The following is a 13,840-nucleotide window of genomic DNA, read 5'->3' as shown; positions in this document are numbered from 1 at the left end:
GACACGAGCCACCACGAAGTACTGCCTCCTGGGGCGGTGTTCCTTGCCCGTCGCGAACCTGTATATCCTGACGAGAACTCACGATATATCCTGACGAGGTCCAGGATCCACGACGGCGCTATAAGAGAATTGTCGGGTTTCTTCAGGGGCGTACTGATTCTCGAGATCGCTAATCCCGTGTCCAGATAGGAATCTCTGCCGGGTCAAGGTGAGTCAAATGGACGAATGCGTATCCTCATGTAGTACCTATTTTTTGGATTCACCTGCATCTCTGTTTCTTGACCGCATCTCTATCCGTGCCGCTTTCATCGAACGCTAAGTCGATTGCAGCCTGCCCTTCTACTGGTTTCGCAGCTATCTGTAGACGATGCGCGCTCTACATCTGTCGGCCTGCGCAGCCCTTGTGCTCTTCTGTATCCCATGCGTCTTCGCGAGCCCCTCCGATGCGGACCTAGGACTCGATGCGCATCTTGCCGTTGTATCCGCCAACACAACGGCAGACGAGGTCGCAGATGCCTCTGGCGCGGGGCCCCTCGTCGACCTCGGCTATGCCAAGTACGAGGGCGTGGCGGACGAGAGCACGGGCACGACGCGCTTTTTGGGCATGCGGTACGCGGTGCCGCCGATAGGTGAGTTCACGTACGCCTTCTTTCTCTATTTACTTGGGTAATATCCCGGTCCCCTACACTATATACGCTCTCGGAATACAGAACTCATCACTCTACCTCTGCAGGCAGCCTACGCTTCCGGGCCCCCGTCGCACCCCTGCCGGACCCAGGCGCGCCTACACTAAAAGCTGACTCGTACCCTCCGATGTGCGCGTGCGGAGAGATGGGCTTCGCACCCGAGGAGCGTCCCCCTGCGACGCAGTCGGAGCAGTCAGAGGATTGTTTATTTTTGAAGTGAGTGGGAGGGTTTTGTTTTGTCATGTTTTCTTTTGCTTTGGTTTACTTTAGTTTTGGTTTGTTTCTGTTCTCGATTTGGGAAATTCAGCTGACTTGTGTGCTTGCTAACGCATCATTTGCAGCGTTTTCGTCCCCGGCAACCTTACCTCTTCATCCTCGGCCTCACCCAAGCCCGTCCTCGTCTGGATCCACGGCGGCGGGTATCATACCGGGAGCTCGTCTGGATATCCGGGCGGCGAGCCGTACTCGGGCGACGACTTGATACGTGCGGCGAAGGGGGAGATCGTTGTTGTAACCATTCAGTATCGGCTGGGAGTCCTCGGATTCCTCGCGGGGAAGGAGGTGAAGGAAGACGGGGTGTTGAATGCGGGGCTATGTAAGTCGAGTCTTTACTTTATGGGATGGGAATGGGTGAGCTGACTGGGTTCTGTGCAGTGGACCAGCAGCTTGCGTTGCGATGGGTGCAAGAGCACGTACGTAGATCGCCGTAATGGGGATATCGGGACACGCTCGGCTCACTCGCGATACACAGATCAGCAAGTTCGGCGGCGACCCCTCCGACGTTACCATCTGGGGCCAGTCCGCCGGCGCGGGCTCTGTCCTGCACCACGTCATCGCGAATGGGGGCAAGACGGAGCCGCCGCTGTTCAGGAAGGCGATGCTGAGCTCGTTGTTCATCCCGCCGGAGTACGCGTATGATGATGAGGTGCCGGAGGTAAACACTCCCCGCCCATTGGCAAGTCCTCTTACTTGAACAACTCTCTCACGCCTTCCTTCTAGTCTATTTACCACTCCCTCCTCAACCGCATCGGCTGCAACTCCCTTCAGTGCCTGCGCGAGGTCGACTTCGAGACGCTGCGCGAGGTGAACTACGACCTCACCACCGGCGCATTCTACGGGACCTTTGTTATGGCGCCAGTCGTCGATGGCGACTTTGTGAGAAGGGCGCCGTTGGAGGCGGTGGCGAGGAGAGAGGTGAATGTGGTAAGTCGCGAGCGATCTTGGCTCTGTCGGTGCACAGATACCCGCCCAATTTGCTTCATGGATTCCAATTTGCATACTAACCCTACTCCCACAGCACGAAGTCCTCGCGATGGTGAACACGGACGAGGGCGGCATCTTCGTGACGCCCAAAACCGCTGGCATGCCCCTTGATGAGTACATCACAACGCTGTTCCCCAAGATGGGCGTGGAGGAGGCGAAGAAGGGCGCGGCGCTGTACGAGGGCTTGGGCTCGTCGACGCGGTTGCAGCAGATGGTCATGGGAGAGGGTGAGTATATCCCCTGGATTGACGGCAGGATGCTGCGGTGCTGACCGAAGTAGCGATCTTTGTATGCCCGAACTACAATATCGGCAAGGGCTTCGATACGGTGTATAGGGTATGCTGATTTTGTGCATTGCCCAACGTCGCAGAGGCTTATGCTTTCGTAGGGAACCCTCGCCACCCCACCTGGCGCACACGGACAAGACATCAACCTCTTCTTTCGCTCGTGAGTTCTCGGCGTACGTCTTTAGCTCGGCAGCTCCTTTGACATGGCATCCCCCCTCAGCCTTGACCAAGTCCTCGTCTACTTTCCCTGGTCGCCACCCAGCGCCGAGTTTGCAGACGCCTTCGCGGACATGTTCATATCCTACGTCCTCACTGGCAAGCCTCGCCGCCACCTGCTCGATGCACGCGGTCTGTGGTCGACAATTAAGACGGCGGCGGAGGGCGTGCTGGGAGCGGTGAATAAGGTGACTGGGCTGTCGCTGCAAGTGCCGAGTTTTCTAGAGACGACCTCCGTGCCGGTCTGGGCGGCGGAGAACCCGCGGGAGGTGCTGTTCAATGTGACGGAGGCGGGCGTGCCGTATGTGGCGGAGGGAGAGACGGATGCGGCGTTGTTGGAGAGGTGTGCGTTCTGGTGGGATGTGCGAGGGTGGACGCATCAGTAAATGTGCGATGTCCTCAGTCGAAGCCACTTCGTTCCTGAACACAACTACATGCTGATGTCAACTACGACGAGACGAACAAGATGATCTATGTACTGTAAATTACCTGCATGCGACACGTATATAAATACCATGAGTGACAACAAGAGGGAGTGTCGAACATAAGTAGGCGCTGTGAAACATATGAGTAGAGCCGTGCATAGTCCGCCAGCATGAGGGATAAAAGGTCCGCATAACATTATATACGACGCGCCTCCTCCGGGTCAATATCTTCTTCCAGCCAGTAGGGCAGCGGGATCTCCCGTGTGGCACGATATTGGTCCTGTAGAGCGATGGTCAGGCATGGAAGGGGAACTGAAGATAGAAAAGGTACGTACCACATTGCCGATGTGCTCGTTCTCCAGGCGGTCTGAGGGCGCGTGCATCAGCCAGTGACGTAGAAAGGAATCTGGACGATATGCTTACAGAAATTCCATACCCAACGCCTCGTCACCTCCACGAGCCCGACGACGAAGCTGCGAAGCAGGAAGTCGGGCCCAGCTTCAACGATGTAGAATATCCAGGCAAAGCGGCCGATGATATTGTAAACCTGATCAAAATCAGCTTGGGGACCTGGCCTGGGTGAGCAAACTTACAATCGCGATATAGTACAGCTGCAAGATGGTCAGTACGCGTAGTTTGACGGATGAGCCAGTGGACGTACATAGACTTTGCCATACAACAACTCGTCGCGAAGCATGAACGTCTTTGCTTTCGGATTGAGGATAGACCAATCCATGAAGAAGTCCTGAAAGCGGTTAGGTCCGCCCATCGCGTAAGAGGTTCATGCTGCTGCCTACCCATCCACAGGCGATAACCGCATATGAGGCAGCGACAATTATATACGCGATGTAGTAGGGTCCACTCCATTCATCTAGAGGAAATGAGTTCGTCGCGACGTAAGCCAGCAGCGGCACGCTCACCTTCGTATCTCCACCGGAAGTACAGTAGATATGTGATGATTCCCAGCGCGTATTTTCCAGCCTATAGCCGGGGACCATGAGCCCGCACGGAGAAGGAAAGGACAGCCAACGTACATTAGCCAGCTGGATCAGCTTTCCGGTATCAAAGTATCGCTTCGCGCACTGGATCGCTCGGATGAAGAGCGGGATGGTGCCAATTGCGAACAAGACAGGCCACTCGCTCGACTCGGCCATGCACCGGTCGCGCCAGTCATCGTCGAACTCCGTGGCGTAGATGCAGGGGATGACATAGACGTTGGATAGCGAGAATATCAAGCTGCTTATCTGGTCGCTGGGAGACGGTGAGCGAAGGTACGGACAATTGAAATGGGGAAGGCGTACCCCATCCAGAAATCGGCGAACTAGAGCAATCATCAGGATGGCGTCCGACGGATGTGGCAACAATTCAACTCACATCAACGCGCTTGGTACCTGAGAGGAAAAGTCGCCCGATCGTTTTTAGTAGCCAGTATCGCGAGGATCGAGAATCGAACGGAAGTGGGTTCACTATCACCAGAACTACGAGTAGAAGCCACACGAGAGGCCAAAGGTGAGGAGGGCCAATCTTCGACGTCGTGAGCCAAAACATCCAGCAAAGCGCAGCGAGCAGGCGAGTTGGCATCTGCGATAGGTTAGCGACAGCAGAATGCAAAGAAAAGAATCGGTACCTCGAAATACTCGCGATGGTCTAGACGCGTCCGTGCGTCGAAGCCTGTCGAGCGAGTCAGGAAGGAGCCGATCACATCAAGAGATGAGCCTACCGAAGATGAAGGTGTAATTTATGCGCGTATGAGACCATACAAGAATATTGTGGCCGATCAGGATGGCCAAGAAAACGGGTAGAAAGAAGATGCCATAAATAAGTACAAGAGCATCCCAGGCCGGGAAGTCATCGCGGACGGAGTCTTGGGTTGCTTTGAGGCGGTGAGCGAGCAACCTAAGTGCGCAGATGTGCCCCTACCTTGATAGATGCCCAACGCAAGAGGTGGCAGCGATATTCCGATCGTCAAGCCCGTCCGGAACGTGCTGAAGTGGTGGGTCTTCTGCTCTGTGGCCGCACGCAAGCGGGCTGATGCCCGCTTCTTGTCACCCTCAGCTACACAAGGGGCATCAACAGCCATGCGAGGGAAGTCGGATGAGGGCGCCCACCGAAGCAAACTGCGTACAAGCGCTCCATCTCCGCCATCATCTCCTTGATGTTCAGGTCGGAGGAGAATGCGCTGGTGTTGATCTTCTCGCGAAGGTAGAGGTCGCTGCATTGGATCTGCACCTTCGTTGAGTGACGTGAATGCGCAAAGTGCGAGCGGCGCACCCTCGTAACCTTCTGGAATTTCTTGAGGGCCTTGCGGAAGCCCGTCAAGTTCAGAATCTGGAGTAGATCAGCTCGTCTGTGATATCTATACGCGCGAAATGTACGTACGCGGTAGTTCTGCAGCAACTCCAAAGCTCTGAAATGACACGTTACTAGATTGACAAGCAACATCTACGTTGTTGGACGCACCTGTAATGTTCTGTGACCGCCTTCTTCAAACACCTCTTTGCGTGCTGGAAGTCATCTGGGTCGAGCACATTGCGCTTGCTGAGCGATGAGCTGGACGACCAGTCGCGCTTGTGCCCAGATAACCTCGGCAGGCCCTTTTCGAGGTCTGCATCGTCCCTCTGCTCGACCAAGGTGGCAGTCGAACGCTCCGCGGCAGGGAGCGATGTCGGTTTGAAGTACGAGAATCGCACTCGGATGCTTTGCGGTAAGGCTGAGGGAGTACATGAATTGCGGCTAGCGGTCTAGACGCGGGTCAGACGCGCCTGATCCGCGATTGCCGAGCGACACTGACCTCAATGAGCTTGCGATGGTCAATGAGCTCGTTCAGCTGTCCACGCAATTGCGAAGTGCGCTCCTGAAGCTCCTTTTCCCTGGCCAAGTAGAACTCCTCGATCTTCTGCCTCTCCGTGTCCAGGATATAGAAGAACTGAAGCTCAGAAGGTGAAAGGAGGGTGAGCAGCACGGCGTAACTAGGCGCGCTGGTGAAGGGCTCTGGTACGCGATGCAGGGCGTCTATATGACGAATCAACGACATGTATGTGAGACGATGAGCGGCCAAACGCACCATGGAAGGAGAATGCGGTGCCGCGCCTCGTAGGGCGTGGCATACGAGCAGTTACCCGCCTCATCAGCGACGATGCTTGGCTAGTGAAGTGGCTACGCGCCGTCCCGTAGCTCGATTCGACGGATGCGACGTGGTCCCTCGCCTCAGTTTGGATCTCATCATCCTCGTCTTGCGGAATGTGGGCATAGTCGTGCGTGCGCACTCGCCCGTCTTTTGGAGGAACTTCGGGTGGCTCCGAGGTGACGGGCGTGTCATGGATGATGGTGTTTGGCTGGGACGGCTCGACGGGGGAGAGCACGACGTTGAATGTCGCCGGCGAGCTCGCGGGTGGCAGAACGTCTGGGGAGGACTCTGGATGTGCGTGGCCCTCTTGGGCGCGCTTCAGGAAGGATATATGCTTCTTGAGAGCGCGGTAGTCTCTGTGATCTTCGATTCAGCTGGAGATCGTAGAACACGACAATTGAAGACGCATACATGTACGCCTTCTTCCATTCAGGCGTCTACACTAAGATAAGTTGCAAGCCAAGGGGAAATTGGAAGCCAGGCGTACCTGCGCCTCTTCGAGGTACCTATGGCGCGTCTGTCAGCCGGGCCGTCATTTGACTTGAATCAAAGGGCTCACTTCGCAAACTTCATGACCGCCCAACACTGCACGTGTAACGACTACCAGGCCAGCCTCGTGAAGCTGTGATAGGAATGGGAATGCACTGGCACGCGTCGGGCGCCGCTGCGTAGGGGAGATCGACAAAGCCGCCTCCTGGGGTGCGTCGTGAGGCAAAAAAAGGTGCTTCTGGGTGCAGTCAGCCGATATATGACAAGACCTGGTACGGCACACCAAACCCTTACTGCAATCACCAGTTCCTTGCACCCAATCACCAAAACCTCCCCCAACGACCGAGGCGGAGCCTCGCGCCACTCGGCACGTAAATTCGAAGCAAAGAATTCCAGTTTCACGCACCGCACGCTGAACACCCCTCACCAGTTGCAGCCAACCCTCCTCAATACGCGTCCCATCGATGCTTCTTGCCAAGCCTTGGCTGCGTAGCCGAAGGGTCGTGTTGTTGAAGCGTGTTCATGTTAGGGTCGTGTGCTGCTCGGTGGCTGGGTTCAAGGCTTGGTCGCGGGGTTGGACGATGAGAAGTAGCCGCGTGGCTGCGCTATGGTGAGCGCTCATCTCAGAGCGTCCCGAGTTCCTCGGAGGGGAGGAAGAGGTATGAAGTTTATCTGGTGGCACGAGGAAACCAGAAGCTGCGCCCTCCTGGCGAGCATAAGCGCTAGAACACAACGTGTCTTTGCTGCAGTGAGATGTTACGGCCTTTCGGCTGCTGCGATGTGGGAGAACAAAAGCAATACGGGCGCCTGGAATCGGATTCTCGCTGCTGAATCTAGTCAAGATGTCAATTATGTGTCGAGTTCGAAAGCAGAAGCCCACTCACACGGGACGATGGAGACAGCATATCCCAGACATACCAGACAAGTCAGCAGCATCTTAGGTCATTGTATGCGTGGTCGTTTCGCGTTGATACGAGCAGGCTGTAGGTTCAAACAGGATAATTTTTGGGAAAGGATGATGATTTTGGGGTATATGCGGCAGGCAAGGCCAGCTATGCGCTCAGCGCCGCACGCCATGAACGTGGGAACCAAGAACAAGCGCTTCCAAATGCGGTTAAAGTGTCTGCTTCCTCGGCAGTTGCCGAATCTTCAACTAGACACATGCGCCCATAGCCGCCTACAACTGATGCACCGCTCGAGGAGCCCTTCTTCTTAGCGCGCTGCGAGCTGAGAGGATAAATCAGGTTCGTCGAGCACCAGTATCTGATGAAATACACGCAGTATCTGATGGTATGCACGCAGTAGCTGATTGTCTGCACGTCGAAGACGGCGAGGATAGTATGCACATCGAAGACGGCGACGATAGCATTGATAGACCTCGAAGTTGGCGCGCAGCCATCCATCGACCAGTTCATATCCGCCCAATCTGCAAGCCCGTAAGTATATCCTTTCTCACAGCTGGCGCGATCTACACCACGCCGATCAGAAACGCGTGCCCGCTGATACTCCATACTTTCTTGATGCCCTACGACAGAGCCGCCTGCTTGGCGCACACCTTACCTTCACGCACGGCGCCTCAGCCCAAAGAAAGGGATATCAGCCACAGAAAGGGATACCAGCCACTTCATAAGTAGCCTAGTATGACCACATAAGCAGCCTGATACAACCACATAAGCAGCCTGGTATGACCACAGAGACAGCCCGTAAGTAATAGTACAACACAGAAAGCCATTAGATACTACAGTGCGTAGAGTGCCGGGATCCGGGAGGTGGGACGACAGACAGGAGATGTAGGAGGGAAGAAGGAAGCGGCGAGGTGAGGTACGGTGAGAGGTATGACGTTGATTAGAGGAGAAGGACGGAGAGGTGAGTTATGGCGACCAAAAGAGCAAAAGACGACCAAGGTCCAAACAACGGGTAGGGTGAAGGACCAGGAATGTGGACGTGAAAGTGGTATCGGGAGCAGGGGTGCGCGACTTCGCTGGCTAGCGGCGCGAGCGAATAGGTAGAACCATGGTGTTAGGGAGCTCATATATGCGCCACCTTTCACCGATACGACGCCTCGTCCTCCGAGTCGTACGGCTCCGACACGCGTATGGCGCGGTACGGATAGCCTATGCGTCGGCCGCGTGCTCGGTCGGCCTCGTAGGACGAATCTGACGCTGTGTCGGAAGAATCCTCTGATCGCGAGCCCGGTATCGCCATCCCCACGCCGCCGCCTGGTCCCTTGACACGCCCCGCGGGCACGATATGCACGAGGCGGAAGGCGTCCTTGCCGTTGAGATAGAAGCGGTAGAGACGCTTCTCGCGGATGAAGCCGAGGGATTCGTAGAGGGAGAGCGCCGCCGTGTTGTCGTATTCTGTCTCGAGGACGACCTGGGGGAGCGTGTCAAAATCACTGAATGAAAAGAGACTGCGTGATTGAGTGGGCGTGGGGTGGGCGGAGCTATATGGGGATGCGATGGAGTAGGTCAAAGAGATATATAGAGGGCGCGTGCAGGTGCGGGAGAAATGAATGTATGTGGCGGATAGGCGGACATGAAAGAAGTGGAGGAAAGGCGTGGCGCTAAGAGATATGGATGGTTGGGGAGATAGGCGGGCATGACGGAAGGCACAGTGGGAAATACGCAGGGGACATTGGGGACGAAGGAAGAAAGAATGCAGCGCACCTCCTCAACGCCATCCTTCTTCATAGCAGAGATCGAGTTTCGCACGAGAGTACTTGCTGGGCCGAATGAGACGCGAACGAGGTAGCACGACAAGCCACGCACCTATCCCCCGTTTCCTAAACTGCTTGTCCACGCTGAGCATCGCGATATAGCCGCGGTTATTCATCTTGTGCATCGACTGCTTGCACACGATCACACCGACCGGCACGCTCGCATCAGCCGCGGGGTATGCCTGTGTACAGTTGAAGGTGCACCGTAAGCAAAAGGGAGATACCTACGCGCGGCTGACGAGCTACTGACGAGGAAGGCGAGGTGCGGCCTGAAGACCCGTCAGCACTGGTGCAGTGGCTGCGGAGGTGCACAAGCGCTCACCATTGATGCAGGAAGTAGCGGAAGGTGTAGATCACATACGGCTCGCTCAGCTCGCTCTGCACAAGGGCCATGATATGGGGTAGATCCTCCTCCCCTGCGTACTGGCGGTAGAAAATCGCGGAGGCCATGGCGGGCGGTGTGGGGGACGTGGGCGGAGGAGACAAGGACGGGCGCAGGACGCATGCACGATCACGTGGCATTATGTAAAGCCGGCGGGCAGCAGCCGCCCCGCCTGGCCTGCAGCCTCGCCTCGAGCACGGTGCGCGGAGACGAACATGGGCACGGAGAGGGCTTGGGCGAGAACTGCAAAGTCGGGAACAAAAGCCCTCTGGGAATATCCTTCGCACGTGCGTTCAGGCCCCACCGCTCGGCCCGGATACGACGAGCCCATCCAGAGCCTGCAATCGTGGGCTGAACTGACGGACCGCGCTCTCGTGCGTCGTGCGCGCTTGCAGCCCTCGTGACTTCGACTTGTTGTCCAAGAATGCGCAGTTGATGGTACAATTACAACGTCAATAAGACCTGAAGAGAAGGTGATACATATACATATCGTAACCATAACAAGGGCCAGAGGCGCCCTACAAGGGCCTATAGTGTGCTCATCCCATGCATGCTAACGCCCTACAGGTGCGGCGGCCACGTGCATTGCGCACCTCAACAGCTCCGGGATCTAGCCATCCTGTAATAGATCCAGACGGTCAGCTCGAAACCAACGGAAATGAATAATGTATATACGCACTGTTCCACGGGATGTGCTGCGGCAGCGGCGCGATATGCACCTGGCATCGCCAATGCTGAGCCTCTTGCAAGGCTTCGCATGATGCTGCTTAAGCGCAGTGAACTACCAGCGTGTCCTCTCCTGTGAGACCCCTTTGCACTTCAACAAGTCTCTGAAGAGAAAACCGCTCTGCCAGGCCTTCGATAGAAGCCCTAGCCTTGGATGCCTGGGCTATACAGCGGCTGAGGTACGTCTGCAGGGCTTGCAGGTGGGACGTGGCGATGCCGATTGCTGTTTTCTTGTATACCTCTTCGGGTCGACGGAGATCAAAGAAGTCGAGGACGGGGTTGACGAACTTTGCAAGGCGGCTCTCGGTGAACTCCTTGATTGCCGTCTGCTCTAGCGCATGGAAGGCGTCGAAGAGCGTGCGCATGCTACGCAGTAAGTCGTCGACGTGATGAAGTGCGATGCGTGATCGGGCGTCGATTAAGGCTGCGATGAGCTCGAGTTTGCTCGACTCCGTGAACATGGCCTGAAGGATGGTGTTTGCTACCAAGAGATATGCTTTCCATGTCTCGAAGGCGTGCACCGTAAGAGACTCGACGCATTGCTGAGCATCAATAGCAGCACGCCTAGTCGGGTACCGCGGTTGCATTTCTCTCAAGGGCCCTCTTACACACGCGAATGCAAACCCGATGGTATGACCGCGCAGTTCCCTAAGGAGTAAAACTTCGGGGAAGAGTGCCTGGGAAAAATGAACTTCTTCCCACCGAGGAGGATCGGAGACGCACCTCAAAGCGCTCAAATAACAGGTTTCCGCTACAGTCCTGCGGGACTTCGTATGAAGGCAGAGGTATGGGAGCCTCGTAAAAGGGCTTGACAAGGAATGAGGTCGCAGCGTATTTCTCCATGGAAGATGAGAGGTCAAATCGAAGAGGAAAAGGGGCAAGTCCATCTCGGCCCTTGCTCCCAAAATGGATTGCATCTGACTCGGTCCGATTCGCCGGAGGCCTTCGCAACGTTCGGACTTGGCCAGAGCAGGAGGGCAAGAATATTTTCCCATCACTCGTACAGAACTGAGTCCAGTAGACGCATGCCAGGATTAAAATGTCATCCAGACTCCTGGCGGGACTGCTCGTTCGAGGTAGAACTTGGTTCAACAGAAGTATGAGAGAAATGCAGTATACTGAAGAGGATCCCGCACCGAATCTCATCAAGATCTATCCTCTCTCCGACCATACAGGCGCGCCTCTCGGCCCTCGCGGTCTCGGTACGAAGTCATCCCTACACTTCTCGCCAAGCCGAATGCACTCAATGAGCTCGAGTGCGGTGGCCTTCCCATCCGCGTATGCACCGTGCAGGAAGCCTATATGTACCAGACGTTCAGCGTTGCGTTACGATGAGCATCGTGATGTGTGAAGGAGGTCATGTCACGATTAGTGGGAGACCCTGTACTCACCAAACCACGTCGCGCTCCCCGCCTCGCCGGCCCAGCGCAGACGCCCATGACCGACCGATGAGCGAAGGTTCTGGTGCAGATCGGGGTCCCAAGATGGAGGGAAGTTGCTATAGGGGAGGTGAGTGAAGTTCAAAAGGTAAGCGAAGTATAGGACGAGTATGACAACGGTGAGCGAAAGATAAAATGCGCACGCACCTGTACGAACCATGGAAAAGCGGGTCAGCGGCCCAGTCGTGGTAGGTGATATTGAAGGCGGGGAGCGTCGTGTTCGGGAACATATTGCGCAGAACCTCCTCCACATTCGCCCTCACATCCCCCTCCGTCGCCCCGCTCAAAGCGCTGATCTCAAGCGCGTCGTCCCCGGTCACGGTACCGAACAGGATGCGCGAGCCTGGGAGGAATTGGGGTTTGTGGTCCGCGGGGACGTCGAGGGATTGCCAGAGGGGGTAGTGGCCGCGGCGGGAGGAGGCGTAGAGGGCCATCTGTGGATAGATTGTGTTGTGATCGGAGAAAATTTTATAGAGGATAGTAAAACTGAGGGAAAGCTCAAAGGAATGGACGTAATGCGCACCTCTGTATCGAACCAAAAGCGGTCCTCACCGGCGAAGTGGACGAAGACCTTCGTATACGTCGCCATCGTGAATGCGGCGATGGCCTCGCGTTTCCAATCTATGGTGGCAAAGGTAAGGGTATGCGAACATCCAGAGAAAACGAGAATATGAAGATGCAAATCACGCACCCGGTAATCTCGGTACCCACTCCACCTCGTCGTTTTGCAACACGCCGAGCGAGAACGTGCAGATCACGTAGTCGGCGGCGAGGGTCGTACCGTTGGCGAGGGTGACGGCGACGAGGTTCTGGCCCGAATGGGTCGCAGTCGCGTGCGCGCGCGACCAGTCGACGCTCTTCACAGTCGCGTTGTAGACGATCTGCTGAGGCCTGAGGAACGTCGCGGCTTCGGCTGGAGTTGTTCAAAGTTAGAAATGAGTAAGGAAATTCCAGAAGTGATAGCGCGTTGCTCACCCTGTATGAAATGTTTGTACCCGCGTTGGTCGATGTTGAGGAAGTTGTCGTCGCCGTAGAGGTTGAAGGTGAAGTTGTGAGCCTTGGTCTTTGGTCAGAGTCCGGCCTGCGAGAATTGGGGGTAGTGCATACCCAACTACTCGCCATCCAGGATGTCTGAGATGGTGTTTGGGCGTACTCGAAGTCCCACTGAGAAAGAGAACGTCAAAAATCAAAGTAAACCTTCATGGATGCGCGCACCATCAGCCAATCCGCGACCTCCTCGTACTTCGTACGCGGTCGCCAGCCGGCCATTGAAGCTGCGGCCTGAAGGATGGTAATGAAGTATCTGAAGACGGCAGTTGAGATATCGAACTTACCCTCACGCTGAGGTCCGGCCCATAATGAGTAATCTGTGCCCCAGCCTCCGTGACGACGGCCTCGAACGCGGCATCTGCCGCTGCGATGGTGGCAGAGTAATTGACGGGACCGTCGGTGTCGGAATACGTAGCTAGAGAAAGGTGAGCATCAAGACATAGGACAACAGATGCGACCTAAGGAACATACTGATACTCCCATACAACCCGTTGTTGACCGTCTTCTGCCCGTGCTTGAGAGCGAGACAGAGGATCGGGTTGACGGTCTTCTCGTCGTCCTTCGCGCAGTGCTCCCGGTAGTACGCGCTTTGGTCGTGGAAACCCGTGCTCCCGTTCAGGCTCGCAGCGTCGACGCCTTGGATCCAGTTCGCGCCGTACTCGATGGTGTGGCCGCCGATGGTGCCGCTCTTCAGGCGCCCGCCGATCTCGCCTTGCGCCTCGACGAGGAGGAAGTTGGAGTGGCCGTGCGAGTGGAGGGTGCGGGCGGCGATGATGCCGGAGACGCCGGCGCCGAGGATGAGGATGCGGGGTTGGGAGCGATGAGTGGCAGGATCTGGGGATGAGCGAGGGTGAGGGTCGGAGGTGGGTAAGGCAGAGACGGGGAGCAGAGCGTTGAGAGAGGCGAGGAGGCCTGCGAAGAGGTAGAAGGACAACTGAACCATGGTTATGATGCCTTGCAGTCGACATGGGCGTAAGATTATTTATACGCGAGACTCGCCCGCTCAAGAGTCCTTGCAATTGAAGATCCTT

General features: G+C 56.1%; 5 protein-coding genes across 5 annotated transcripts; 1 reads left to right on the top strand and 4 right to left on the bottom strand.

The window, feature by feature from the left end:
• Window positions 1–11: 11 nt before the first annotated feature.
• SCHCODRAFT_02638921 (alpha/beta-hydrolase) lies at window positions 12–3,335 on the top strand. The gene is made up of 13 exons (XM_003028322.2): window positions 12–208; window positions 331–629; window positions 734–902; window positions 1,028–1,281; window positions 1,341–1,378; window positions 1,438–1,620; window positions 1,686–1,889; window positions 1,984–2,176; window positions 2,230–2,285; window positions 2,338–2,396; window positions 2,457–3,156; window positions 3,212–3,244; window positions 3,301–3,335. The coding sequence occupies exons 2-11, from the start codon at window positions 368–370 to the stop codon at window positions 2,836–2,838; spliced, it is 1,800 nt and encodes a 599-aa protein (XP_003028368.1). The 5' UTR covers window positions 12–208; window positions 331–367; the 3' UTR covers window positions 2,839–3,156; window positions 3,212–3,244; window positions 3,301–3,335.
• Window positions 3,074–6,577, bottom strand: SCHCODRAFT_02602395 (EXS-domain-containing protein; the record flags this gene model as incomplete). The annotated part of the gene is made up of 20 exons (XM_003028035.1): window positions 3,074–3,157; window positions 3,213–3,244; window positions 3,301–3,424; window positions 3,471–3,488; window positions 3,539–3,622; window positions 3,675–3,748; window positions 3,798–3,858; window positions 3,912–4,128; window positions 4,179–4,198; window positions 4,252–4,268; window positions 4,798–4,932; window positions 4,986–5,100; window positions 5,149–5,205; window positions 5,257–5,284; window positions 5,338–5,618; window positions 5,669–5,889; window positions 5,942–6,360; window positions 6,416–6,441; window positions 6,492–6,510; window positions 6,564–6,577. The coding sequence occupies 20 exons, from the start codon at window positions 6,575–6,577 to the stop codon at window positions 3,074–3,076; spliced, it is 2,046 nt and encodes a 681-aa protein (XP_003028081.1).
• A 1,522-nt stretch (window positions 6,578–8,099) lies between these two features.
• Window positions 8,100–9,688, bottom strand: SCHCODRAFT_02638912 (acyl-CoA N-acyltransferase). The gene is made up of 5 exons (XM_050346048.1): window positions 9,535–9,688; window positions 9,463–9,481; window positions 9,265–9,394; window positions 9,163–9,218; window positions 8,100–8,869 (listed from the first exon to the last, which is right to left on the bottom strand). The coding sequence occupies exons 1-5, from the start codon at window positions 9,660–9,662 to the stop codon at window positions 8,540–8,542; spliced, it is 663 nt and encodes a 220-aa protein (XP_050198205.1). The 5' UTR covers window positions 9,663–9,688; the 3' UTR covers window positions 8,100–8,539.
• A 673-nt stretch (window positions 9,689–10,361) lies between these two features.
• On the bottom strand, window positions 10,362–11,148 carry SCHCODRAFT_01192687 (uncharacterized protein; the record flags this gene model as incomplete). Its single annotated transcript, XM_050341208.1, has 2 exons — window positions 11,044–11,148; window positions 10,362–10,997 (listed from the first exon to the last, which is right to left on the bottom strand). Exon 2 carries the CDS (start codon window positions 10,905–10,907, stop codon window positions 10,362–10,364), a length of 546 nt encoding a protein of 181 aa, XP_050198204.1. The 5' UTR covers window positions 10,908–10,997; window positions 11,044–11,148.
• Window positions 11,149–11,472: 324 nt separating this feature from the next.
• SCHCODRAFT_02515251 (amine oxidase) lies at window positions 11,473–13,752 on the bottom strand (the record flags this gene model as incomplete). The annotated part of the gene is made up of 10 exons (XM_003028033.2): window positions 11,473–11,618; window positions 11,712–11,818; window positions 11,907–12,193; window positions 12,283–12,380; window positions 12,451–12,672; window positions 12,735–12,816; window positions 12,867–12,923; window positions 13,010–13,224; window positions 13,281–13,356; window positions 13,444–13,752. 10 exons carry the CDS (start codon window positions 13,750–13,752, stop codon window positions 11,473–11,475), a joined length of 1,599 nt encoding a protein of 532 aa, XP_003028079.2.
• Window positions 13,753–13,840: the final 88 nt, after the last annotated feature.

Source organism: Schizophyllum commune (genome assembly GCF_000143185.2).
Source record: "Schizophyllum commune H4-8 unplaced genomic scaffold SCHCOscaffold_11, whole genome shotgun sequence".
Classification (NCBI taxonomy): Eukaryota; Fungi; Basidiomycota; class Agaricomycetes; order Agaricales; family Schizophyllaceae; genus Schizophyllum; species Schizophyllum commune.
The sequence above is the reverse complement of the archived record's forward strand: the minus strand, read 5'-3'. Positions and strand labels throughout refer to the sequence as shown.

What these genes read in the sequence shown, in the direction of transcription:
- SCHCODRAFT_02638921 (XM_003028322.2), top strand. Translation starts at nt 368, where the DNA reads ATGCGCGCTCTACATCTGTCGGCCTGCGCAGCCCTTGTGCTCTTCTGT. An exon ending in TGCGATGGGTGCAAGAGCAC is followed by an intron (nt 1,379 to 1,437) that starts GTACGTAGATCG and finishes CGCGATACACAG; the next exon opens with ATCAGCAAGTTCGGCGGCGA. An exon ending in ATGATGATGAGGTGCCGGAG is followed by an intron (nt 1,621 to 1,685) that starts GTAAACACTCCC and finishes CCTTCCTTCTAG; the next exon opens with TCTATTTACCACTCCCTCCT.
- SCHCODRAFT_02638912 (XM_050346048.1), bottom strand. Translation starts at nt 9,662, where the DNA reads ATGGCCTCCGCGATTTTCTACCGCCAGTACGCAGGGGAGGAGGATCTA. An exon ending in GTTTAGGAAACGGGGGATAG is followed by an intron (nt 9,219 to 9,264) that starts GTGCGTGGCTTG and finishes CATTCGGCCCAG; the next exon opens with CAAGTACTCTCGTGCGAAAC. An exon ending in AGAAGGATGGCGTTGAGGAG is followed by an intron (nt 8,870 to 9,162) that starts GTGCGCTGCATT and finishes ACGCTCCCCCAG; the next exon opens with GTCGTCCTCGAGACAGAATA.